The following is a 26,319-nucleotide window of genomic DNA, read 5'->3' as shown; positions in this document are numbered from 1 at the left end:
ATATTACTCAGTCTTAAAGAAGAATGAAGTTATGGTATTTGCAGGTAAACAGATGGAGCTGGAGAATAGCATGCTAAGTGAAATAAGTTAATTATTTCTTTTTAAAACAAAGCTCCATGCCCTGCCTGCAGCTACTTCCATCCCTCCTCCCAATAGCGAAGCCCTCTCCTGGTCTGGCCCCACAACCCCAGCCTCCATTTTCAAAGGCTTTGCTTTCAACCAACTCTTCTATCTGTTCTGTACATCAATTTCTGTCCCTTATTCACACATGCTTCAGAATCTAGCATTAAAAAAGATGCTGGGAAGAAAACTGCAACTGAAACAAAGTGCTTGCTACAGGCTCAATGGGAACAACTGAGCATTTAAAAACCTGGAGATTGGGACCCCCTACAACACACACACACACACACACACACACACACACACACTATTGTGAGATTTACCTCCTGGAGCTCTGCCAGGTTCCCACCATAGGGAGCTAAGAAACATGCTCCAGCGTCCATCTGGGGTGGGTAAAGCAACCTCTATAAACTCATTAGAGCACCCACTTCTCAGCAGGGTTCACTCTCAGGAGAAGCTAGTTAACCAGAGTTCAGCCTGCTGTAGTTATCAGAGCCCAGTCGACCTGGGGGTACTTCCCCAACGCCACGTGACTCTAACTTCCATGTGGGAGAAGAAAAACACCTGCCTCCAGGCCTCTCCAGCCATCCTGTGTCTTCTAAGGCCCCTTCTAAAGTGGATGGGAGGACAATGACTGAGAGGCACTTGAGACACTCAGCCCAGAGGTGCAGGCTCACCAAGACTGGGACCTGCAGGACTAGATCTGCTCCCCTCCCTCACCCACCATTAACCATGCTTCTCTGAAATTAAAAGCTCCAAATGGCTTTAACTTCTGAACTTCCTCCTCCTGAGAATGGAGGCTGAGGGGCTGCCCCTGGCCTAGTGCCCCAGGAGCCTGAGGTTGGGATGTACTTCTGATTAACAACCTAGCTGAACCTACATCCCTGTCTCCTGTCTTGTGTCCCTTCAAGCTTCCTCTCATCTTTTCTGCATCCTTGAATCCCCAAAGATGGAGATTTGAAAGGAAAAGGTCACTTCCATCTTTCTCAAGCCAGCTTTGAATAAAACCTGTTCCTTGTCAGTCTGTCTCCCAAATTTGAGTAGAGCACGTGGAGCAGAAGTCTCCTCCTGAGTTTCACCTTCTGCATGGCCATTATGTTTGGCTATGAAGAAGAAATACTCGGTTTACTAAAGACAGAAAGCAATCTGAAGAGACACAGAAGACATGGCAGGGATGCTGGAATTATCAGAGTGAGAACTGAATTGATTGATTAATCTCTACACTAAATGCCACATCTATCAGAGCCCCGATGCATATGCTAAGTAGACAGCATGAAAGAACAGATGGGCAATGTAAGCAGGGAGAGCCGGAAATCCTGAAGGAGAGCCAAGAAGAAATGCTCAGGATCAAAAAGTAACAGGAACGAAGAACGCCTTCATAGGCTGACAGGTGCAGGAAGCCCCTCCGAGCTTGAGGAGATATCGACAGAAGCCGAAAATGGAAAACCAGAATCGAAACTGAAAATATCAGTTATAGCAGAATATCTGAGGACTGTGGGGCAACTACAAAGAGAAAGTTTGCATAATGGGGACACTAGAAGAAGAAAAAGAGAAAGGAACAGAAAAAGTATATGAAACAATGTCTGAAATCTTCCCCAAGTTAATGTCAGAACCAAATCGCAGCTCCCAGGAAGTTCAGAGAACACCAAGGAAAAATGCCAAAAAAACCAACAACTTAGGCATATCATTAGCAAACTACAGAAAATCAAAGGTAGAAGAGAAGCCAGAAGGGAAAATCAGCTTATGTATAGAGAAGCAAAGAACTACATTCAACACAGCTCAGAAACCACACAAGCCAAAGTGAAGTGAAATATTTGAGAGAAAAAAATCCAACCTATAATTCTGTACCCTGAGAAGAAGAAATAAAGACATTCTCAGACAAACAAATCAAGAATGTGTGGCAACAGACCTGCCTTGCCATGAGTGCTGTAAGAAGTTCGTTAAAGCGAAAGGAACTGGCAGGGGTTAGAAACTCGAACCTATATAAAGGGAGGAGGAGCAATAAGTGAAGGTAAAATAAAAACTTGCACTTTTCTTACTCTTCCGTTGATCGAATAGATAAATAATAATTCAAAATAATAATAGCAACAATATATTTAATTATGGATGTTTCCAGTGCATGTATATGATCATACATAGGTAAAATCAATGACAGCAATAAATGACAGAGGGAAGGGAGAAATTAGAATTTTTTTGCTATAATGAGGTGCTTACACTGCCCATGGTGTTGTTTTAAAATGAACTTGGTTAACTGTAAACATATACTGTAAATTCTAAGACAACCACTAACAAGGTAAAATAAAATAACAAAAGTATGACTGATAAGAGAGAAAATGAAATCATATGAAATGTTCAATTAAACCACAAAAAAGTGAAAAAGTAGGAACCAAAGAACCAGAGCAACAAACAGAAAACAATAGCAAATATGGCAAATATTAATTCAATTAATCACTAATTGCTTTGGACATCAATTATTTAAATGCACCAACTGAAACACAGAGAAAGCCAGACATAGTGGCATAGGTTGCAATCCCAGCTACTCAGAAGGCTGAGGCAGAAGGATCAGATGGTACGAGGCCAGTCTTGTGAGATCCTGCCTTAAAATAAAATATAAAAAGGGCAGGGAACATGGCTAAGTGGTAAAGGAACCCTGGGTTAAATCCCCAGTACCAGCGACAGAGAGAGAGGGAGGGAGGGAAGGAGGGAGGGAGGGAAGGAGAGAGGGAGAGACAGACACGGTGGGGTGGGAGTCAGGGAATGTTGCTCAGTGGTAGAGCACATACTTAATATGCAAAAGGCCCTGGGTTTAATGGAGGGGGCGGAGAAGGCAAAGTGAATCAAAACATAAGATCTAGCTGTATGCCATCTAAAATAAATCCATTTAAAATATAAACATACCAATGAAAGGAAATGAATGAAGAAAATATACCATGTTAATACTAATCAAAGTAAAGCAGGGTCAGCTATGGGAATTTCACAGAGCAGGTTTGGAAGCAAGAAAACTTACCAGGGATAAAGGGCATAATATAATGATAAAGGGACAGTTATCAAAGAAGACATATTCCTTAACATGTATACTAACTACATGAGACAAAAATTGTAAGGATTGCAAGGAGAAATAGATGATTCCATCAGAGCTGGAAACTGATTTCCTCTATCAGAAATGGACTCATCCAGCAGGCAGAAAATCAGTAAGGACAGTTGAGCTCAAAAACACCATCACTCAACCAGATATAATCCAACAGCTACGCATGACTTGATCCCAGCTACAGAATATACCTTCCTCTCAAACTCACATGCCATACATTCACCTAAACAGACCAATCATAAGGCATAACACATAGCTTAACAAATTTCAAAGAATGGAAATCATACAATATCTACTCTTAGACTACAATGGAATTAAACTAGAAATCAATAACAGAAAGAAAACTGGAAAATACCAAAATACATGAAGATTAAACAGCACACTTCTAAATAACGCATGAGTCAGAGAAGAAATCTCTTTAGAAATTTTTAAAATATTCTAAACTAAATGAAAACACAATTTGTTAAAATCTGTGAGAAGCAGAGAATGCATTTATTAAAATATTTTAAAACAAATGATCGAAATTTCTACCTTCAAAAACTAGGGGGAATAACAAATAAAATCCAAACAAAGCACAAAAAGAAGAAATAAAAACAATGACAGCAAGCTGGGTGCAGAGGTTGCTACTCAGGGGGCTGAGGCAGGAGGATCCCAAGTTCCAGGCCAGCCTTAGCAACTTAAGAGAGTCCTTAAGCAACTTAGCAAGACCTTGTCTCAAAATAAAAAGGGCTAAAGATGTGGCTCAGAGGTTAAGCACCCCTGGGTTCAATCCCAGTACAAAACAAAACTAGTGAGAGTAGACGTCAATGAAAGTGAAAATAAAGAAGTCAAAAGGCTGAGCCTAGCAACTTGGGAAGCTGGGGCAGAAATGCAAGTTCAGGGCTAGTCTGGGCAACTTAGACACTGTCTCAAAATAAAATTTAAAAAAGAGCTAGAGATGTAGCTCAGGGGTGAAATACCCTGGACTCAATCCCCAGTACCAAAAACAAAATCAAAACCAAAAGAACCAAAAACAAACAAAACAAAACAAATCAAAAGGAAGGCACAGAGGCACACACTTTTATCTCAGTCACTTGGGAAGCTAAGATGGGAGGATCACAAATTCAAGTCCAGCCTTGACAATTTAGTGAGTCTCTGTCTCAAAATTAAAAAAAAAAAAAAAAATTTGATTTTTAAAAAGAACTGGAGATATAGCTCTGTGGTAAAACTGAGTTGGTTCAATCCCCAGTACCACAAAAAAAAAAAAAAAAAAAAAAATCAATAAACCAAAAGCTGGTTCTTTGAAAGATCAACAAAATCAATAAGCCTCTAAGTCAAGCTAAGAAAAAAAGAGGAACCAAATTACTAATACAGGGTGAATATGCCTTGGCCAAAATGTTTGGAACATTTTGAGATCTGGGGTTTATTTGATTTTAGAATATTTGCACACACATAATGAGATATTTTAGGGATGGGACCCAGCACATGAATTCATTTATGGTTCACATATACTTTATACACCTAGCCTGAATATAGTTTTTTTTTTTTTTTTTTTTCAAAATTTTTTGTTGATGGACTGCATGCCTTTATTTATTTTTATGTGGTGCTAAGGATCAAACCCAGTGCCTCATACCTGCTAAGCAAGACTTCTGCCACTGAGCTATAGCCCCAGCCCCTGAATATTATTTTATACAATACTGTATCCATGCTATGACTGCCAAATGAGGTCAAATGAGGAATTTTCTACTTGTGGGGCCATATTGATGCACAAAAAGTTTCAAATTTTGGCCACTTTGGATTTCGAGTTTTTGGATTAGGGATGTTCAACCTATAATAGAAATATCAGTACATCCACAAAAAAAGGAAAACAAATTTAAAGAAATTATCTCTTTAGACTACTTTCTATAATTGCCAAAATGCATACAAGAGGTACACATTCTGAACAGGCCAACATCTACTAAAGAAACTGTTATAGTTTGGATATGAGGTGTCCCCGGAAGGCTCATGTGTGAGACAATTCGAGAAGGTTCAGAGGAGAAATGATTGGTCTTGGAGAGTCTTAACTGAATCAGCAAATAAATCCCTGATGGGATTAACTGAATGATAACTGGAGGCAAGTGGAGTGACACTGGAGGAAGTGGCTAATTGGGTGCGTGGCTACGCACGCACCCAATATTTTGTATCTGGAGAGTGGAGTCTCTCTCTGCTTCCTGATGATGTGAGCTTTGGAGCCCGCCTTCTATAGAGTAGGACCTCTGAAACCGTAACCCCTCAAATAAACTTTTTCTCCTCTATAATTGTTCTGGTTAGATCTTTTACACAACAGCGAAACAGCTGACTAAAACAGAAATGGAATTAATAATTAATAACCTTCTATAATGAAAGTCATCAGAACTAGATAACAAATTCTGCCAAAAATTTTTGTTTTGTTTTGTTTTCGCAGTACTGGTGATTAAATCCACCGCATTACATACCTAGCCCTTTTTATTGTCTTGAGATAGGGTCATGATAAAATTGCCGAAGTTGGCATCAAACTTGCCAGGATTAAAGGCACATGCCACCACATCTGGCTCCAAAAACATAAGGAAGAAATTGTATCAATTCTCTACAGTTTTCTCAGAGACTGAAAGCAGTGGGAATAAGTCTTGACTCAGTCTATGAGGCCATATTAGCACAGCCCTAAACTAAAAGTAGACAGAGACACTATGAGAAAATACCAGTATCTCTCATGAACAAAGATGCAAAAGTTCTCAACAAAAAATTAGCAAACTGAATCCAATGTATAAAAAAAGTTTGCACCACAATCAAGTGGGATTCATCCCAGATATGTAAGTCTGGTCCAATATTTGAATCAGTTAATATAAACCATCACATCAAAAGGCAGAAAAAGTACTTGACAAATCTAATATCCATTCACAAAGGAAACTCTGAGGGGAATTTTTTCACCTTAATAAGGAATATCTACAAAAACCTATAAGCCTCATACTTAATGTTGGGAAACTGAAAGCTTTCCCCACTCAGATCAGGAATAAACAAAGGATATTCCCTGTAACCATGGCTTTTCAATGTCATACTGGAAGTCCTAGGCTAATGTAATAAGACGAGAAGAATAAGTAAAAGTATAAAGACTGAGAAGAAGAAATTATAGAACTGTTATTTGCAGGTGGCATAATTATCTACATAGAATATCTGAAAGAATTGACAAAGGAAAAAAAAAACTTCCTGGAATTTATAAGCAATTATAGCAAGGTTTCAGGATACAAGATTAATACACAAAAGTCAGATGTGGAATAAGAGGAATTTAAAATTAAAAACACAATGCTATTTACATTAGCATCCTCCAAGATAAAATTATTAGGTGTTATGTAACAAAACATGTATAAGATCTAGACAAGAAAAACTTCAAAGTGCTAATCAATGAAATAAAAAAACAATGAAATAAAAGAAGAGATACTCCATATTCAAGGATAGGAAGACTCAGTACTGTTGAGATGTCAGTTCTTCCCAACTTGAACTACAGAATCAATGTACTCCCAATCAAAATCCCAGCAAGTTATGTTGTGGGTACTGACAAATTGATTCTTGGTCATCTGGACAGGCAAAAGACCCAGGACAGATGATACCAAGTTAGAGAAGAAAAAGTAGGACCCGACTACTCAACTTGAACACTTACTATAAGACTACAGAATTCGAGATGATATGGTATGTGTGAAAGAACAAATAATGGTACAGAACAGAGAGACTAGAAATAAATCTACATAAACAAAGTCAACTACCTTTGGAAAAAAAGAGCAAAGGCGATACAACAGAGCAAAGACAGCTTTTTCAACAAATAATGCTGGAATAATTGGACATTCAAGGGAAAAATGTGAACCTAGACACATACCTTGTACCCCACTTCCCAAAATATAAACCTAAAATGTACCAAAGACCTAAATGTAAAATGCAAAACTATAATGTTCCTAAAAATAACATAGTTTTTGAGAAAAACTAGATGACCTTGGGTATGGCTACAATTTTTTAATTACAACACCAAAGGTACAATCCATGAAAGAAATAATAGATAAAATGGACTTCATTAGAATTAAAAAGTTCTGCCAAAGACAATGTCAAGCAAATAAGAAAACAAGCACAAATTGGGAGAAAATATTCGCAAAAGACATCTGATTAAAAATTGTTATTCAAAATACACAAAGAATATAACACTCAACAAGAACAGAACACAACCTGACTAAAAAAAGGGTCAAAGACCTTATCAGACACCCCACCAAAGAAGATATACAGATGGCAGATAAATATGAAAAGTTGCTCCACGTTGTATGTCATCAGGAAAACACAAATCAGAACAGTGGGGTACTGCTACACACCCAGGAGAATAACCAAATCTGGAACACTGATAGCAAATGCTGACAAGAGGACGGAGCCACAGGAGCAGGCTCTCACTGCCAGCAAGAACACAGAAGGGTACAGTCACTTTGGAACAGTTTGGCATCTTCTAACAAAACTAAACATACTTTTACCATTGGATGAAGCAACCACCCTCTATGGTATTTATCCTAAGGGGCTAAAAACTTATGTCTATATAAAAACCTGCTGCACAAAGGTGTTTATAGCAATTTATTTATAATTACCAAAACCTGGAAGCACCAAGGTGACTTTAGGTGAATGGATTAATGACTGACTGTACATCCAGATAATGGCATATTATTCAATGCTAAAAAGTGATGTGCTATCAATCCGTGAACAGATGAGGAGAACCTTAAGTCAATCTGAAAAGTCCTCAAGCCTGTTCCTCCCCAAGGCTTACCCATCTCACTACAAGGTACCACCACCTACTTGGCTACTAACCAAACCCAACACTTGCGCTTTCTTCCTTCCGCTTCCCCAGTCACCATTCCCATGAATAAATCAAGCAGCAAGAGCTGTCAGTTTATCTAACAGAAGACCTTAAATCTGCTTTTCATCTTCATTGGTAGCACCCCTGTCCAAGACATCACAACAACCCCCTAATTGGTCTTGATGCTTCCACTTTTGACCCTCTGTAATTCATTTTCCTCCTTGAGGCTAAATCATTTCTGCTAAATATCTTCTCAGTCCTTGGGAAGAACGGGGTTACATAAAAAGCTCTCAACAGCCTTCTAATGTTTTCATTATAAAAATCTAAACTTAACTGTGGCCTACAAAAGCCTCATGACCTGGCTCTGCAATCTCAATTTTCATCAGAACCTCAGTCTCCTAACTGCTCCACTCTAAGCGCAGTGATCTCTCAGTTAATGGGCACTCCTCACCTTTGCCTACTGTTTCCACTGCCTGCTTCCCCCTGATCTGCTGCCATCTTGTCCCTTATTATCTCCTCAGAGAGAACTTTGGCAATTGCCTCCTTCAAAACAGTCTTCACTCACCCACTGACAACACTGCCTGCCTTACTGTCTCCAGAGCACTGATCACTACAACCAATTATCTTACTTATTTGTGTTTATAATCTTCTCCCCTACTAGAATTTACCCTTCTTGCAAGTGGAACACCTGTCGACTTTGGTGACACTGCAGGTGCTATGCTCAGCACAACCTGTTCCAAGGACAGGTTTTAGTACACATTACTTTGGTAAAGAAATTAAGACTAATAAACAAATGAACCAGTGACTTTCTGAAGTACTGGGCTCAGACCCTAACCCAAGCAGGCTAAGGTGGTTTGCATTTTCTTTTTTTTTCGGTACTGAGGACTGAATCCAGAGCTTTCACACGTGCTAGGCAAGTGCCATAAGGCAGTTTGCATTTTTAGATTCCTGCACATACTCTTAACAATGAATGCTAGACTTCAACAATAGTGACACACATTTCTCCATCATTCTAAAACAAAAGCACAGCTTTGGAAAATACAAAGAAATGTGAAGCATCTGAACAATCTTCTTGAACCAGAAGTACATCTCATTATCAAAGGCATGTACATCCATGTGTATGTGTACATACACACTTATTTTGGGAGTTGGGGGACAGGGTACAAAAAACATAGTTGGTAAGCCTCACAAATTCTTAGTAAAAGGTTCATTGTGCCTATAATCCCAACAACTCGGGAAGCTGAGGCAGGAGGATTGCAAGTTCAAGCCTAGTCCTAGCAACTTATGGAGACCCTGTCTCAAAAAAAAAAAAAAAGAACCGGGGATGTAGTTCAGTGGCAAAATGCCCCTGGTTCAATCCCTAGTACCAAATAAATAAACAGATTCCCTGGGAATCTTGCTCTCCTACAAAGCAGAATAAGATCAACAAGGTCTCTATAAACTCTGCAAAAACATTCCAAAGCTTTTCCCTCCCCCATTACCGGCTATCTTCTTAAAGCAGCTAGCAGTCCTACCATTGCATTCAGCTGAGAGTTGCTCGCCTGCGTGATGCCAAGAATGTTGGTGGTGTGCATTACTTCCACTGAAAAACTCGGCAGCCAGCTTGCAATCCGGGACCCTAAAACAAAGCAGAGTGCAACACGAGTTTTAAAGCACTGGGTCTTTTCCAGTGGTGTCTCCTCCAGGTGACCGCTCCGTGACAGCTGGTACTCACTCAGGGCTGACTACACCAGGGCTTCTGGGCCAAGCATTTCACATGGATTAGTTCACTTAGTCCTCAGACTGCACAGTATCTTCCATTCTTCTCACTCTATTCACCAAAGACCCACTTGGTCTTTGGTGCCTAAGGCACTTAGAAGTTAATGAGTGCATTTTACTTTGTGTCCAAGATCGCTGAGTTTAATGAAAATGGCCAGGATGTGAAATAAACAGACAGGTTCAAGAACCACTTACTAATCTTTCCTGCTTTCCAGTGGCCCTTGAACCATTCAACCCCCAATCCAATCTCTTGGCCAAGAATCCAAGGAAGGATTCCATAGCTGTACAGCTGCCACAACAGATGAGCTTCTTCCCCATATCCACACTTACTAATTATTATTTAGTATTATAAAATACTAACCATTTGAAGACATCATTCACAATTACCTTCATATTGCATTTTCTCCTTAATAATCTGATTTAAGAGGGCTTGTGAACTGACAGCAACAGGAAGGCCACCATTTCTGTTATTTCCCTAATGAAAGGGAGCCCAGGATATGACGCCATCCAGCAATGGCTATGAAACAACCCTGTTAGCAAGCTGTACTTGTTTTTTTGTTTGTTTGTTTGTTTTTTGCAGTGCTGGGGATTGAACCCAGGGCCTTGTGCTTGCAGGGCAAGCACTCTACCAACTGAGCTATATCCCCAGCCCAGCAAGCTGTACTTGTAAGGGTGCAACTTCATTCCTTCACAAAGCAGTACTGAGGCACAGAATACAAAACCAACTTAAACAGACATCTCCAAGGTCTTGCCAAATAAAATGCACTCATTATAAAAACAGATATTTCATATAATTAACAGGGACAAACAAAGTTGACTATCTATTTTGGCAATTTTTTTTTTTAGGGAAAATCATTCATAATAATGGCTTGCAGAGCCAGGATCCATCTCTAAGATCTGCTTTTTAGAAGTTTCTTAGAAGTTGTACCTAGTAGAGGCCTTAATTAACAGTGACCAAACCAGCCCTTGAAACCCCTCCAGCACCGAGGCCCAGCCAGCCTCATTTACTCTTGGAGGCTCAATTCCACTCTCCCTGAGCCCTTCAAGGATTGCACCCATGTGCCACCATGCCCACTATATCCACCCTTGCAGATTCAAATCACAGATCCCAACAGGACCATTACCCCCAGCACAAACCCAAGGATGTCTGTTTTATATTAATATCAGTAATGTGAACTCAGAAGGTGGTCCCATAGCTGATGGAAATCAACAACAGCTCAATGTACATCAGTAAGGAAGGATGTTTGATGAGCACCCGACACAGTGCCATGGCCTTAGAATTTTAAGCCTGGTTTTTATTACAACTCTTTTCAACAGTGTTGGAAGCAGAATGTTCCTATTTTTTTTAAAGTAAGTGTTCTAGCTCCGATTCTGCTTCCAGTTCTCACTGGAAATCTACTCTTTGATCCTTCATTATATGCTTAAGGAACATACTAATGCAAAAAAAAATTATTAACAAAGGTTTACTACTGAACTGGCTAAGTGGGTTCCTTGAAAGCGTGGTTGGTTCAATCTTGCTACCTCCCCCCAACTTCCACCCCACCAAGGATGACATAGAATCTAGCAAAATGCTTGGCACAGAAAAATTCTTTAGTTTTCTCTCTCCATCCATCCATCCTCAACACTTTCAATTAAATTGAAAGAGTATATTAAACTGATCTGTACAGAGCAATTTTGAATTCAAATAGCATCCCCAAGGGGATAAAACCCTACGAGCATAGAGATTGAAACCAACTAACCATCAAAGTGAAAGAAGTGATTGTGTTGGTTTAAGCGAGGTCTGCCTTCAGTGGCTGCTACGGGAACCAGATTCTCATCCAAGTTCTCTCCCTGATGGTCTTCTCTGGCACGATTATTGTCAGCAATATTAAGAGACATTCTGCATGTTGGACAGGAGGTATCTTGTTCTAGCCAGGAACGAAGACAGGAACTACCAAAAAGTACAAAATAAGACAGGTCAACCCTCAGTTTTTCCCCTACTATATTTTGTGAGAATTCCCCAGAAGTACTTTGAATTATCAAATGCATTCCAATTTTATTCTCTATCATTAGCAAAATCAAAAAGTTGAAAAACATTTGTGGACACTACTCTTTGCCCTACTTCGCTATTACATCTCTAGCATATCCTACTGTGGACATTAGTTCTTTACCATGTTCTAAGCTCTATCTACCAAGTTCCTGGTGCTGACCCCTCTTCAATGAATCTTCACAACATGGTCTGCCATCTTCCTTTCCAACTCAATTTAGCTGTTTCACAATCCATGTTTTTTTTTTTTTTTTTTTTTTGGTACTATAAAATACTTTTATTAAATCCATGTTGTTGAAGTCCAACATCCTGGCCTCTTAAGTCCTTGAGTCATCTGCTTGTCATTTTTTCTTTCACTCTGCTTTGGCTATTCACCAATGTGGTCATAACCTTGGCCCTGTTTTCAAAATCTTGACTTTGGGGATCTCACTCACTCACTCACTAAAGCTCCTCTTCTTCCAGATCACTTGTGACAGGACCTGACTTGCTGAGACCACCCATCCAACTTCATTAGCATCAAGACCACCTCTCAGGTCTTTTCCTTGCTCATCCTCCTCCCCAGCTCATCTGTAGCCACGTCCTTGCATTTAGCACCTCTGTCCCTGTCCTCTCCTCTTCACATTCTGCTTTTCCAGAAAGCCTGAAAGCTTCTTTCCCCCTCTCTCAGGAGATGATAATGCCCTAATTATAGCAAATACTCAATAAAATCTTATAGTGCCCATTAAAAAGAAAGATACTAGAATATGAAGTAGGAAATATAAGATCTGATCCCAGCTCAGCCACTCCCTTTGGTGTGACCCAGGCAAACCTTCCAACCTCTCTAGACTAGTCCTCTCCAATTAGAAATGAGAAGGTCAGATGAAGTGCTCCTCAATCCCTTCCTGTTTTATTTACAGAATTTGTTCTCTAAAAGTTCAAATAGACATTGAACAAAAATGCTGTCTTTTTTCTCAAAAATATCTGTCATATATACACAAAATTACAAAGGATAAGCCTTACTATAATGTGATGATCCCCAGAGAAAACATATTTTTCATCATAACTACAATACTATTCCACTGAAGAACTATTCCTTCTCATTCTATATATGATACTTCAATGTAATTAAATATTCATTGGACTCTGAAATCCACCAAAAAAATATCTTTTACAAGCAACAAATTATCTGACTATTTCTGCTGGAATGTAGGCAGTTAGTTTTATCACAAATTAAAATGAATTTGCCTAAGTCTGTCATCCCACCATCCTTCTCCCACTCAATGAAGGCCACGAGGGTGTCCCAACAGTAGTTTGTCATTCAACCAAAGGCAGCAAAGTGTTTTACAATTAAATTCTAATTTTAAATCACCATTGTTTCCTGGGTCAACCAATGACCTTCTTGGGTCAAACAAGAAATTACTTAGAAAATACTTTGAGACGAATGAAAACAAAAACGGAACATTTCAAAACTTTTGAGATATAGCGAAAACAATGCTCAATATTAATTCAATAGCTAAAAATGCTTAAAGAAATAAAAGAAAGCTCTCAAATCAATAATCTAATGGAAACAAAAAAGAACAAAATAAACCCAAAGCTGACAGACGTACCTAGTGTAGTTAATTTGACAGAGAGAAAACAGAATGATGACTCACAAGGGCAGGGGGGCAGGTAGTTTCAATTTGGGAAGACAAGAAAGTTTTGGAGATAGATGGTTAGTGAAGTTTTGTATGATAATAAGATTGCACTTAACGCCACTGAACTATACACATAAAGTAGTTAAAATGATAAATTTTGTTACATATATTTTGCCACAAAAATTACAATAATAATCACTAAAAAACAAAACAGAACCTATCACAATGAGGTTTCACTTCACACCCATTAAGATGGTTATAATTAGAGAAATATCAAGCATTGGTGAGAATATGAAGAACAGGAACCCCCATACATAGGTGGTGAAAATATAAATAGGTGCAGCTGCTGTGGAAACAGCTTGGCAGCTATTCAAGAAGGTAAGCGTAGGATTACAATATGACCCAGCAATTTCACTCTAGGTATATAGCAGAAAGAGTTGAAAACAGGTTCTCAAATGTTCATTGCAGCATTATTCACAAAACGGCCAAAAGGTGGAAAGAAACCATCAGTGGCAATTGTTTATTACAGAATTATTTAAAGCTAACCATAAAAAGGGATGAAGTATTGCTACAACTTTAGTGACCTCAAGTGTTATGCTAAGGGAAAGAAGTCAGTTACTAAAGGCAACATACTGTACCTATGATTCACTTTATATGAAATGTCCACAAGAGGAAAATCTATGAGGACAGAAAGCAGATTGGTGATCGGCAGTCAGGGGACAGGAAGGAAAGAATAGAGGATGGTTACCCTGGGAGTATGGGTGTTATTCTGAGGTGATGAGAAGTTCTGAACTTAGAAGAGGTGGTGGCACAACACCATGAACGCACTGAATAGCACTGAACTGAACACCCAAAAAATGGCCAACTGCATGTTATCTGAACTGTACCTCCATCAAAGCAGCTGTAGTCCCAGCTGCTCACTTGAACCCAGGAGTTCAAAGCCAGCCTGGGCAACACAGGTAAGATCTGTTCTCAAAAAACCAACAAAAAATTTCTTCCGGGCTGAAATACACTCTCACTCTTCACTACCAGTTTCAGAGCTCCTTTGGAACTATAAAGTTTCTGAGAAATGTGTGCAAATTCTCAGGTCTTTCCAATCTCAATGAAGTCAACTATTCAGTAACTCTATGGTAACTGCACAAGTTGCAAAACTAAGAGAATCTTGACCCCTTTCTTTCTTTCTCCCTGACAGCCCATCTAGCCTGCATCCTCCTGATCCTTCTCAGATGGGTCCTCAGTACTCCGACTGCACTTCTCACACTGAGTTCAAGCTCGCGATGTACCCTGAACCACCGCAGCAATCCTGAACTTGTCCCTGACCTCTTCAGGCTGCACATCTCATGCACCACCCCCAATTAAAGTCTTCAACGGCATCTGCCCCCCACTTCCAATGCCCCACCATTCCCTGCTTCTCTTGCCTCAGTGAATACTCCTCCCTCTTTCACTCTGAGTGCCAGGTGCCAGGTTCTCTGAGTCCTTCAACACACCACCTTCTCTCCTGTTAGAGATGCTCTCTGACTCACGTCTCTCCCACTGAATCCAATTCCCAGACTGACTGCTGCTCATCCTCAAAAGTTAGCCCTCCCGGTTTGAGTCAGATTCCTTTATTACTAGCTCCAAAGAACTATGTTTCTTTTCTACATAGCACATGTGTCAATTTATACATTCACAACTATATCCAGTTAATTAATCCATGATTGTCTGCTCCATTAGACTGCAAGCTAACAAAAACAAAGACCATACCTGTCACTTCTGTTTTATCCCAGAGACCAACACAATACCCAGTACATAAAAAGCTGGTCACTACGCTTATTGAGTAGGACACTCCAGTTCCAAAGCTCTACTACTATTAAAAAGGAACATAAAAACTACTTGAAAATAGAAAACAAGGAATATTAAAGATCAAAAATTTCAATCAGAAGGGACAAAGGAGGACATTTCATACTGCTTAAGAGAATTATACATCAACATAACATAAAAACCATAAATATTTATGCCCCAAGCAATGGAGCATCTACACACATCAAACAAACCCTTCTCAACTTCAAGAATCAAACAGACCACAACACAATAACACTGGGCGACCTAACACACTACTGGATAGATCTCCCAAACAAACTAAACAAAGAAACTCCAGATCTAAATAATACAATCAATAATTTAGACTCCACAGACATATACAGAATATTTCATCCAATGAGCGAATACACTTTCTTCTCAGCAGCATATGGATCCTTCTCTAAAGTAGACCATATCTTATGCCATAAAGCAACACTTAGCAAATAAAAAAAAAAAAAGTAGAGATAATACCTGCTTCCTATCCAATGGAATAAAAGTAGAAATCAGTGATAGAATAAATAGAAGCTACTAGACTAAAAAATACACTTCTGAATGATGAATGAACAACAGAAGAAATCAGAGATGAAATAAAAAAATACTTAGAGGTAAATGAGAATAGTGATATAACATCAAAATCTCTGGCACACCATGAAGGCATTTAAAGAATTAAAAGTCAACAAATGACCTAACATTACAACTCAGAGTCCTAGAAAAAGAAGAAAAAATCAATACCAAAAGCAGCAGAAGGCTGGGGAGATAGCTCAGTCGGTAGAGTGCTGGACTTACAAGCATAAGGCCCTGGGTTTGATCCCCAGCACCCAAAAAAAAAAAAAAAAAAAAAAAAAAGCAGCAGAAGACAGGGAATAATCAAAATCAGAGCTGAAATCAATGAAATTGAAACAAAAGAAACAAATGAAAAAATTAACAAAGCAAAAAGTTGGTTGTTTGAAAAAATAAATAACATTGATAAACCCTAGCCATGCTAACGAAAAAAGAAAACTCAAATTACTAAAATATATGATGAAAAAGGAAATATCACAACAGACACATCTGAAACACAGAAGATAATTAGAAACTATTTTGAAAATTTATACTCCATAAAATAGAAAACCTTGAAGACATCGACAAATTTCTAGACATATAACCTACCCAAACTGAATCAGGAGGACATACACAATTTAAACAGATCAATTTCAAGCAATGAAATAGAAGAAGCCATCAAAAGCCTACAAAACAAGAAAAGCCTGGGTCTCAGTCAAGTTCTAAAAGACCTTCAAGAAAAAAAACTAATACCAATACTCCTCAAAGTATTCCAGGAAATAGAAAAGGAGGGAACCCTTCCAAACTCATTCTATGAAGCAAGTATCACTCTGACACCAAAACCAGACAAAGACATATCGAGGAAAAAAAAGTTCAGACCAGTATCCCTGATGAACACAGATGCAAAAATCCTTAACAAAATACTGGCAAATCACATACAAAAACATAATAAAAAGACAGTGCGTCATAATCAAGTGTGGTTCATCCCAGGGATGTAAGGTTGGTTCAACATCTGGAAATCAATAAATGTAATTCATCACATTAATAGACTTAAAGTTAAGAATCATGATCATTTCAATAGATTCAGAAAAAGCATTTCATTAAATACAGCGCGCCTTCACATTCAAAGCACTAGAAAAAATAGGGATAGTAGGAACATACCTCAACACTGCAAAGACCATCTATACTAAGCCCAAGGCCAACATCATTTTAAACGGAGAAAAACTGAAAGCATTCCCTCTAAAAACTAGAACAAGACAGGGATGCCCCTCTTTCACCACTTTCATTCAACATCATCCTTGAAACTCTAGCCAGAGCAATTAGACAGATAAAAAAAAAATTAAAGGACAAGACCAGAAAAAGAAGAACTCAAACTATCACTGTTTGTCAATGACATGATTCTATATTTAGAGGATCCAAAAAATTCCACCGGAAAACTTCTAAAACTCATAAGTGAATTCAGCAAAGTAGCAGGTGATAAAATCAATACCCATAAATCAAACATGTTCCTACACATCAGTGACGAATTTACTGAAAGAGAAATTAGGAAAACAAACCCATTCACATTAGCTTTAAAAAAAAAAAAAAAAAAAAAAAAACTTGGAAATCAATCTAACAAAAGAGGTAAAAGACCTCTACAAAGAAAACTACAGAATACTGAAGAAAGAAATTGAAGAAGACCTAAGAAGATGGAAAAACCTGCCATACTCCTAGATAGGCAGAATTAATATTGTCAAAATAACAATAATACCTAAAGCGCTATACAGAGTCAATGTAATTCCAATTAAAATCCCTACGACATTCTTCATGGAACTAGAAAAAGCAATCATGAAATTCATTTAGAAAAATAAAAAACCCAGAATAGCCAAAGCAATTCTTACTAAGGTGAAGCAGGAGGCATCACAATACCAGACCTTAAACTATACTACAGAGCCATAGTAACAAAAATGGCACCAAAACAGACATGTAGACCAATGGTACAAAATAGAAGACACAGAGACAAACTCACATAAATACGGTTATCTCATACTAGACAAAGGTGCTAATAATATACATTGGAGAAGACAGTCTATTCAATAAGTGATGCTGGGAAAATTGGAAATCCATATGTAATGAAATGAAATTAAACGCCTATCCCTCACCCTGATGAAATTCAACTCAAAGTGGACCAAAGACCCACATGTAACAAAATGAAATTAAACTCCTATCCCTCACCCTTCATGAAACTCAGCTCAAAGTGGATCAAAGACTTATGCATTAGACCAGAGACCCTGCGCCTAACAGAATAAAGTAGGCCCAAATCTTCACCATGTCAGCTTAGGATCTGACTTCCTTTAACAAGACTCCCAAAGCGCGCAAGAAGTAAAATCAAGAATCAATAAATGGCTGGGGCTGGGGAGATAGTGCAGTTGGTAAAGTGCTTGCCTTACAAGCACAGGGCCCTGGGTTTGATCTCCAGCACTGCAAAAAAAAAAAAAAAAAAAAAAAAGAATCAATAAATGGGATTGATTCAAACTAAAAAGCTTCTTCTCAGCAAAGGAAACAATCAATAATGTGAAGAAAGCCTACAGAATGGGAGAAAATCTTTACCACATGCACCTCATATAGAGCATTAATCTCCATGATACATAAAGAACTCAAAAAACTTAACACACAAAAAAAAACCCCAATCAATAAATGGGCCAAAGAACTGAACAGAAACTTCACAGAAGAAATACAATTGATCAACAAATAATATAAGAAAAAATGTACAACATCTTTAGTGATTAGAAAAATGCAAACCAAAACTAAGATTTCATCTCACTCCAGTCAGAATGGCAATTATCAAGAATACAAACAACAATAAATGTTGGCAAGCATGTGGGGAAAAAGGTACACTGCTCGTGGGAATGCATAATGATGGAACCACTCTAGAAAGCAGTATGGCAATTCCTCAGAAAACTTGGAATGGAACCACCATTTGACCCAGTTATCCTACTTCTTGGTTTATACCCAAAGGACTTAGAATCAGCACATTACAGTGATGGAGCCACATCAATGTTAACAGCAGCTCAATTCACAATAGCTACACTATGTATGGAACCAACCTAGGTGCCCTTCCACAGATGAATGGATTTAAAAAAAATGTATACCATGAAATATTACTCAGTCTTTAAGAAAAATGAAATAATGGCATTTGCTGGTAAATGGATGGAGCTGGAGAATATTATGCTAAGTGAAATAAGTCTATCCCAAAAAACCAAAAGCTGAATGTTTTTTCTGACATATGGATGCTAACTCACAGTGGTACGGGGGAGCTAGGGAAGAACAGAGATACTTTAGATTAGGTAGAAGGGATTGAAGAGAGGGGAATGGGTATGGGGATAGGAAAGATAGTAGAATGAATCAGACATTATTACCCTATGTACTTATATAACTATATGACTGGTAGGATTCTACATCATGTATAACCAGAAGAATGAGAAATTATACTCTATCATATATGATGTATCAAAGTGCATTCTACTGTCATACATAACTAATTAAAACAAATTTAAAAAATAAAATAAATTTAAAGCACTCTGAAAAAAAAGAGACAAAAAATTTCTCAATATGCAAAACTGATTGCAAAGGGCCTAAAGATACCTCAAGACTCACTACCAATATCAAAGCAGCAAATCCATCAACAAAGCCCTGATAGAGAGCTCTGAAAGTGAGTAACAGACTACTTCAATCTCGCAGGTTTACAGAAGAGCCTGTTTTGCAACCCTCGCTAACAGTCACCGTTCTGCAGGTCATTAGTGGTCCTGGTCTGGTCCCCCTCAGTTCATTTCTCTGGGGTGCATTTTATGCTGCTTTGGGACATATGCAAAACATAAAAATACATACTCTTTCCCCTCAGTTAAGAAATAAGCTGAAATCGCATACAAAAATATATTAAAAAGATAGTGCACCACGATCAAGTGGGTTTTATCCCAGGAATGCAAGGTTGGTTCAACATTCGGAAATCAATAAATGTAATTCACCATATCAACAGACTTAAAGTTAAGAATCACATGATTATTTTGATAGGTGCAGAAAAAGCACTTGATAAAACATAACACCCCTTCATGCTCAAAACACTAGAAAAAATTGGGGTAGTGGGAACATTCCTTAACATTTTAAAGGTCATCTATGCTAAGCCCATGGCCAATATCATTCTAAATAGTGAAAAACTGAAAGCATTCCCCCTAAAAACTGGAACAAGGCAGGGATGCCCTCTTTCACCACTTCTATTCAACATTGTCCTCGAAACTCTAGCCAGAGCAATTAGACAGACCAAGGAAATTAAAGGGATATGAATAGGAAAAGAAGAACTCAGACTATCCCTATTTGCTGATGACATGATTATATATTTAGAGGAACCGGGAAATTCCACCAGAAAACTTTTAGAACTCGTAAGTGAATTCAGTAAAGTAGCAGGTTACAAGATCAATGCTCATAAATCCAATGCTTTTTTATACATAAGTGATGAATCCTCAGAAAGAGAAGTTAGGAAAACTACCCCATTCACAATAGCCTCGAAAAAAAGTAAAATACTTGGGAATCAATCTCACAAAAGAGGTGAAAGACTTCTACAATGAAAACTATAGAACACTAAAGAAAGAAATTAAAGAAAACCTTAGAAGATGGAAAGCTCTCCCATGTTCTTGGATAGGAAGAATTAATATTGTCAAAATGGTCATACTACCAAAAGTGCTCTACAGATTCAATGCAATTCCAATTAAAATCCCAATTACATACCTCACAGAAATAGAGCAAGCAATCATGAAATTCATTTGGAAGAATAAGAGACCCAGAATAGCTAAAGCAATCCTCAGCAGGAAGAGTGAAGCAGGGGTTATCACAATACCAGAACTTCAACTACACTACAAAGCAATAGTAACAAAAACGGCATGGTATTGGTACCAAAATAGACAGGTAGATCAATGGTACACAATAGAGAACACAAACACAAACTCAAATAAATACAATTTTCTCATACTAGACAAAGGTGCCAAAAATATGCAATGGAGAAAGATAGCCTCTTCGACAAATGGTGCTGGGGAAACTGGAAATCCATATGCAGCAGAATGAAACTAAACCCCTATCTCTCACCCTGCACAAAACTCAATTCAAAATGGATCAAGGACCTTGGAATCAGACCAGAGACCCTGCACCTTGTAGAAGAAAAAGTAGGTCCAAATCTTCAACATGTCAGCTTAGGATTAGACTTCCTTAACAGAACTCCCAAAGCATAAGAAATAAAAGCAAGAATCAATAACTGGGATAGATTCAAACTAAAAAGCTTTCTCTCAGCAAAGGAAACTATCAGCAATGCGAAAAGAAAGCCTACAGAGTGGGAGAAAATCTTTGCCACTCATACTTCAGATAGAGCACTAATTTCCAGAATATATAAAGAACTCAAAAAAACTACACCAAGAATACAAATAACCCAATCAACAAATGGATTAAGGAAATGAACAGACACTCACAGAAGATCTACAAGCAATCAACAGATATATGAAAAAATGTTCAACATCTCTAGTAATAAGAGAAATGCAAATCAAAACTACCTTAAGATTCCATCTCACCCCAATTAGAATGGCGATTATCAAGAATACAAGCAACAGTAGGTGTTGGAGAAGATGTGGGAAAAAAGGTACACTCACACATTGCTGGTGGGGCTGCAAATTAGTGTAGCCACTCTGGAAAGGAATGTGGAAATTCCTTAGAAAACTTGGAATGGAACCACCATTTGACCCAGCTACCCCACTCCTTGGCCTATACCCAAAGGACTTGAAATCAGCACACTACAGTGATGCAGCCACATCAATGTTCAGAGCTGCTCAATGCACAATAACCAGATTGTGGAACCAACCTAGATGCCCTTCAATTGATCAATGGATAAAGTAACTGTGGTGTATATATATACAATGGAATATTACTCAGCCATAAAGAAGAATAAAATCATGGCATTTGCAGGCAAATGGATGAAATTGGAGAATATCATGCTAAGTGAGATAAGCCAATCTCAAAAAACCAAGGATGAATGATCTTGCTGGTAAGAGGATGATGATACATAATGGGAGGTGGGAGGGAGGCAAGAATGGAGGAAGAAGGGACTATATAGAGGGTAAAGAGGGGTGGGAGGGGTGGGGGGGGAGGAAAAAATAACAATGAATCAAATACCATTACCCTATGTAAATGTATGATTACACAAATGGTATGCCTCTAACTTCATGTACAAACAGAGAAACAAGATGTACCCCATTTGGGGAAAAAAAAAAAAGAAATAAGCTGTTTGAAAACAAGGCTCCCCTTGCCCAATCTTTTCTTTTTTATTTTACAGGTATATTTCTTCTAACCCAGAGTTTACACAGCAAAAAATGTATGAAGATATTAAACTATCTAGAAATTAAGATGGCAAAATATGGGTGAAGTACAGTTGTAGAGGGCACAAGGAAGAGGATGAGAGACAAAGGACCCCCAAAGACTCCACATAACATCAGTATCAGCCACATGGCCAATGTGAGGTAATATCCCTGCTTCTCTGCTGGGATTATCCTTGAGCCCAGGGACAAAAAGCATCCTCAAGTCCTGGGCAGAACACCAGTACCAAGAGCCCCTTAATGAAGCCCCTACTTGTGGAAAAGATGTCCGCAGGGCAGTTTCCTTGCAGCCTGCATGGAGTCCCAGCAGATTGCACAGTCGTCATTGTTGACAGCCAGTTCCTCTGGAGTTGCAACTGCAAACCTATAAGGAACAAAAGAGACCCTATGGGAACTGCTGTCAGGCTCACACACACGCAACAGTGTACAGCACTTTGCAGACCTCATCTTTACAATGGCACAATTACAGAGGATCAGTAAAAAAAAATCGGTTCATCTTCACAGGCCTTCAAAGAGTAGTCGTTCTAATAACGGCTCTTGTTAATGATCCCTTCAGGACACATTCCTGGGCAAATGAGAGAAATAAGAGCCCAGAGACCCAAACTATTCCTCAGAAAAAAAAAGGATGACCATTAGTCTTGTACCTTCATAGTTGGTTTAATCTCAGGCTAGGAGTAATTTCTTCAACGTGTGTGAGGGTGTGTGTGTAAACCCACCTTCACAAAATAAAGAGGGCAGAGAATCTTCCATTTAATACCGATGACAATAAAATAATGATGTAATAATATGAACCTAATATCTCATGGAATCCTCCCAACAACTCTAGAAAGAAAATTCTGCTATCCTCTATTTTAGGGATGAAGTATCTGGGGCACAAGGAGTTAGTAAACTGCCCCAAATCACCCAGGAGCTAAGTGGGACCCACATGAAGGCAGTCTGACTCCAGAGCCTAACACTCTGCATCATTCAGTAAGCAGTTTATAACAGCAAGTTCCGACAGTCTAGGACTTATTATTCTTACAGAGCTAAAATGAGCAGACTTGGACAACATCAATTTGCACTTACTTACCTGGCTTCCATGTTCCCAACCACACGCAAATAGTTCTTGTGCCGACGGATTCGACGCTGTACCTCATGGAACAGGTAACGCAGTTGCATAAAGATGACCAGGCTGGCCATGGATAACCAGATGTTGCCAAATAACTTAAACAGAGAGGGAACAATAAAATGCACAATAAAAATGCACATGAAGGGCTGGAGATATAGCTCAGTTAGAGTGCTTGCCTGTCAAGCACAAGGTGCTGGGTTCAATCCCCAGCACCGCAAAAAAAAAAAAAAAAAAAAAAAAAAAGCACATGAAGTTGCTATTGATGAAGGTGCAGTGTGCAATAGAAACCCTTAATGATTAGTGAATTAGTGAAGGTGAACTGGAACAATCTTTCAGGAAATTATTGCATATATCTATTTCGTTACCCTAAACAATGTACATGCCCTTCTGCCAGCAATCTTTTCTGAGCAACTAATCAGAAACTTAAAAGCTTTATGCAAAAAGATGTCTATTCATAAAATTATTTTTAAAATGTGAAAATGGACAAAATGCCCAGCAGGGGAACAGTTAGGCTGTAAATTCATACAATGCAATATTATATAGTCACTAATTTTGTTTATTATAATAAACAATTACATAATAATAGTTTTAAACATCAATTACTTGATAAAATAACATTTGTTGACAAAAAAAACAGGATATACCTTGAAGAAACTAATATATGTGATTTTTTAAAAATTATGCAAGGTTGTAAAATAGCAAACAACAAAAATAATCTAAATAGCCCATTATGGAGTTTGGATGATTGAAATTGATAAACCTATATGATGAAATTTTATCCAGAAGGCATTAAAATGGTTTAGAATGATTGTTCCTGGCACAGGAAAATATGCATGATATATCAATTTACCAAAACAAAACTCTCTCAGTGACACAGTGCTTGCCTAGCATGCATGAGACCCTGGGCTCCATCCCAGCACAACCATCCCATTGATAAAACTATGAACAGAACGGGATCAGTCAGCTGGGCATGGTGGCTCATGCCTATCATCTCAGTCACGTGGGAGACTGAGGCACAAGGAGGATCACAAGTTCAAGGCCAGTCTCAACAACTTAGCAAGGTCCTAAGCAATTTAGGCCTTTTCTCAAATAAAAAATATGAAATAATCCCTGGTACCAAAAAACAAACAAACAAAAAATAGGATCTCAATTTATGAATACACATACTTTGAATATATAAAGTAACATACACAAAGTTAAATACAACAAAATGTTAACAGTTGTATCTGGGAATTTTCACACTTTTTTGGTGTGGTTTGGGAAAGAAAGTTTTTAGACAAAAGAATTTTTTTAAAAAAATATGTTCTCAAAGTTACTTTCAAAATGTACAGTTAGAAAGGTGCTACATGTAACCCAATAATTTTTTTTTTTTTAACCACTGAGCTATATCCCCAGTCCTTTAAATTTTTTATCTTGAGACAGGTCTCACTAATTTGTCCAGATTAGCCTCAAGCTTGCAATTCTCTTCTCTCAACCTCCCAAGTCATTGGGATTACAGGTGTGCACCATTGCACCCAATAATTTTTAAATGTTACTTTGACAGTCTTATAAATTGCCCATCAACTAGGTTGAGTCTTACCTTTATTAGCTCACTGAAATGCCTACTAATGAAGCAGCAGATTTACAGCATTACAATTTTTTCTCACCAAATCAAGAATTAAGTAAGGAATTAAGTATAAGGACTTTGTTTTTAACAAAGATACAAAATTTATGAATTCATGAAGTTAGCAAACATAGCAGAAATTCCCAATGCCATCTACAAAGTAACTGCTAAATAGGAGAAGCCACAGAAATTACAGGGAGAGGCATCCCCTTTAATTTCATTCCAAAAGAATGATTTATTGACTTGGTCAGCAGAGTTAACTAAGTCTCCTAGGACAGCGATCATCTCCTGTGCCAGGACCAAGCCAAAGCAATTCAACAACACTGCTTTACACTCAAAGGCAAAAAGAGGAGAGTGCATGGCTATATTCACTTTTAAGTGGTTCATCATACCTCATTCCAAATATTTCATTTTTTAATAAGCAGACCTGGTTCCTGATTCTGAAAGTCCAGGCCTTCAGTCAGAGCTCTTCACCAAGGAGCTTACCAACATGTGAATGTGGTGCATGAGGTCCAGGGACAGGAGTGCGAGCTCCATGACAAAATCGGTGTAATAGACGTAGGTTCCCTTTCCTTCCCAGGTCCCTTCATGGTTGAGGTCCCACAGGTGGATCACATACCTGTAATACACAAACAGGAAAAGGGGAAAGCACCTGAAGTTCACCAACTGAATTCAGCTTAAGAACGTTATAATTTGGTCACATTTTGATGTATCCTGCCTCTATTACAACTTAAAGCTAACCAAATGAGTAGACCTTTATCATCTCTCCCAAATTTCTACTCACCGTAAAATCACATGGGCTGTCCTCACTGTCACAAGAAGAGACTGTAAAAGATAAGCATTTCCAGTTCAGTTAAAAAGCATCAAGTTCATCGACATTTATTTTCTCTGCCTCCAATATTTATGAAAAGTCTTCATAATCTAGAAACCCAAATTTTACTGAACATTTTCTTGTTAACAGGTGACAACCAACTACAGCCTCTCCTGGGGATGCCTTCTGTAATCTTGAGGTTTGTCCGAGTACTATGACAATCACTTCTATTTGTTATAACAATAAGTCACTATAACTGATTACCCAAAAAGGTGTCTGATTGCTTGGGGACACTGCAACTCAAAATACAGTTTAAGACGCTGCTGTCCTAGACAGGAGCACCTGCTCACCCCTATGTGCTTTGTGTACACCCTTTGTCTAACAGAAGAAAAGAGAATAAAGTATATCAAAATATGAGGCTTCACAGTAATTTTTTGGGGGGAGGTACTGGGGACTGAACCCAGGGTTACTTAACCACTGAGCTGCATCCCCAGCTCTTTTTCATTTTGTATTTGCTAAGTTACTGAGACTGGCCTCAAACTTGTAATACTCCTGCCTCAGCCTCCCAACCCACTGGGATTACAGGCATGTACAACTGTACCCAGCTC

At 38.4% G+C, this 26,319-nt stretch overlaps 1 protein-coding gene across 1 annotated transcript in view; it reads right to left on the bottom strand.

Moving 5' to 3' along the window:
• Positions 1-26,319, bottom strand: part of AMFR (autocrine motility factor receptor) — a 49,899-nt gene that overhangs the window by 9,260 nt on the left and 14,320 nt on the right. Inside the window, exons 5-10 of the mRNA XM_079117883.1 lie at positions 25,685-25,725; positions 25,387-25,519; positions 23,259-23,392; positions 22,443-22,553; positions 11,522-11,712; positions 9,539-9,642 (exon numbers count right to left, since the gene is read on the bottom strand). Of these exons, the coding sequence (XP_078974009.1) occupies positions 9,539-9,642; positions 11,522-11,712; positions 22,443-22,553; positions 23,259-23,392; positions 25,387-25,519; positions 25,685-25,725 (714 nt within the window). The remainder of the gene's footprint in view (positions 1-9,538; positions 9,643-11,521; positions 11,713-22,442; positions 22,554-23,258; positions 23,393-25,386; positions 25,520-25,684; positions 25,726-26,319) is intronic.

The sequence above is a fragment of the Sciurus vulgaris genome (assembly GCF_902686455.1).
Source record: "Sciurus vulgaris genome assembly, chromosome: 17".
Lineage (NCBI taxonomy): Eukaryota > Metazoa > Chordata > Mammalia > Rodentia > Sciuridae > Sciurus > Sciurus vulgaris.
This window is presented reverse-complemented; position numbering and strand designations above follow the sequence as displayed.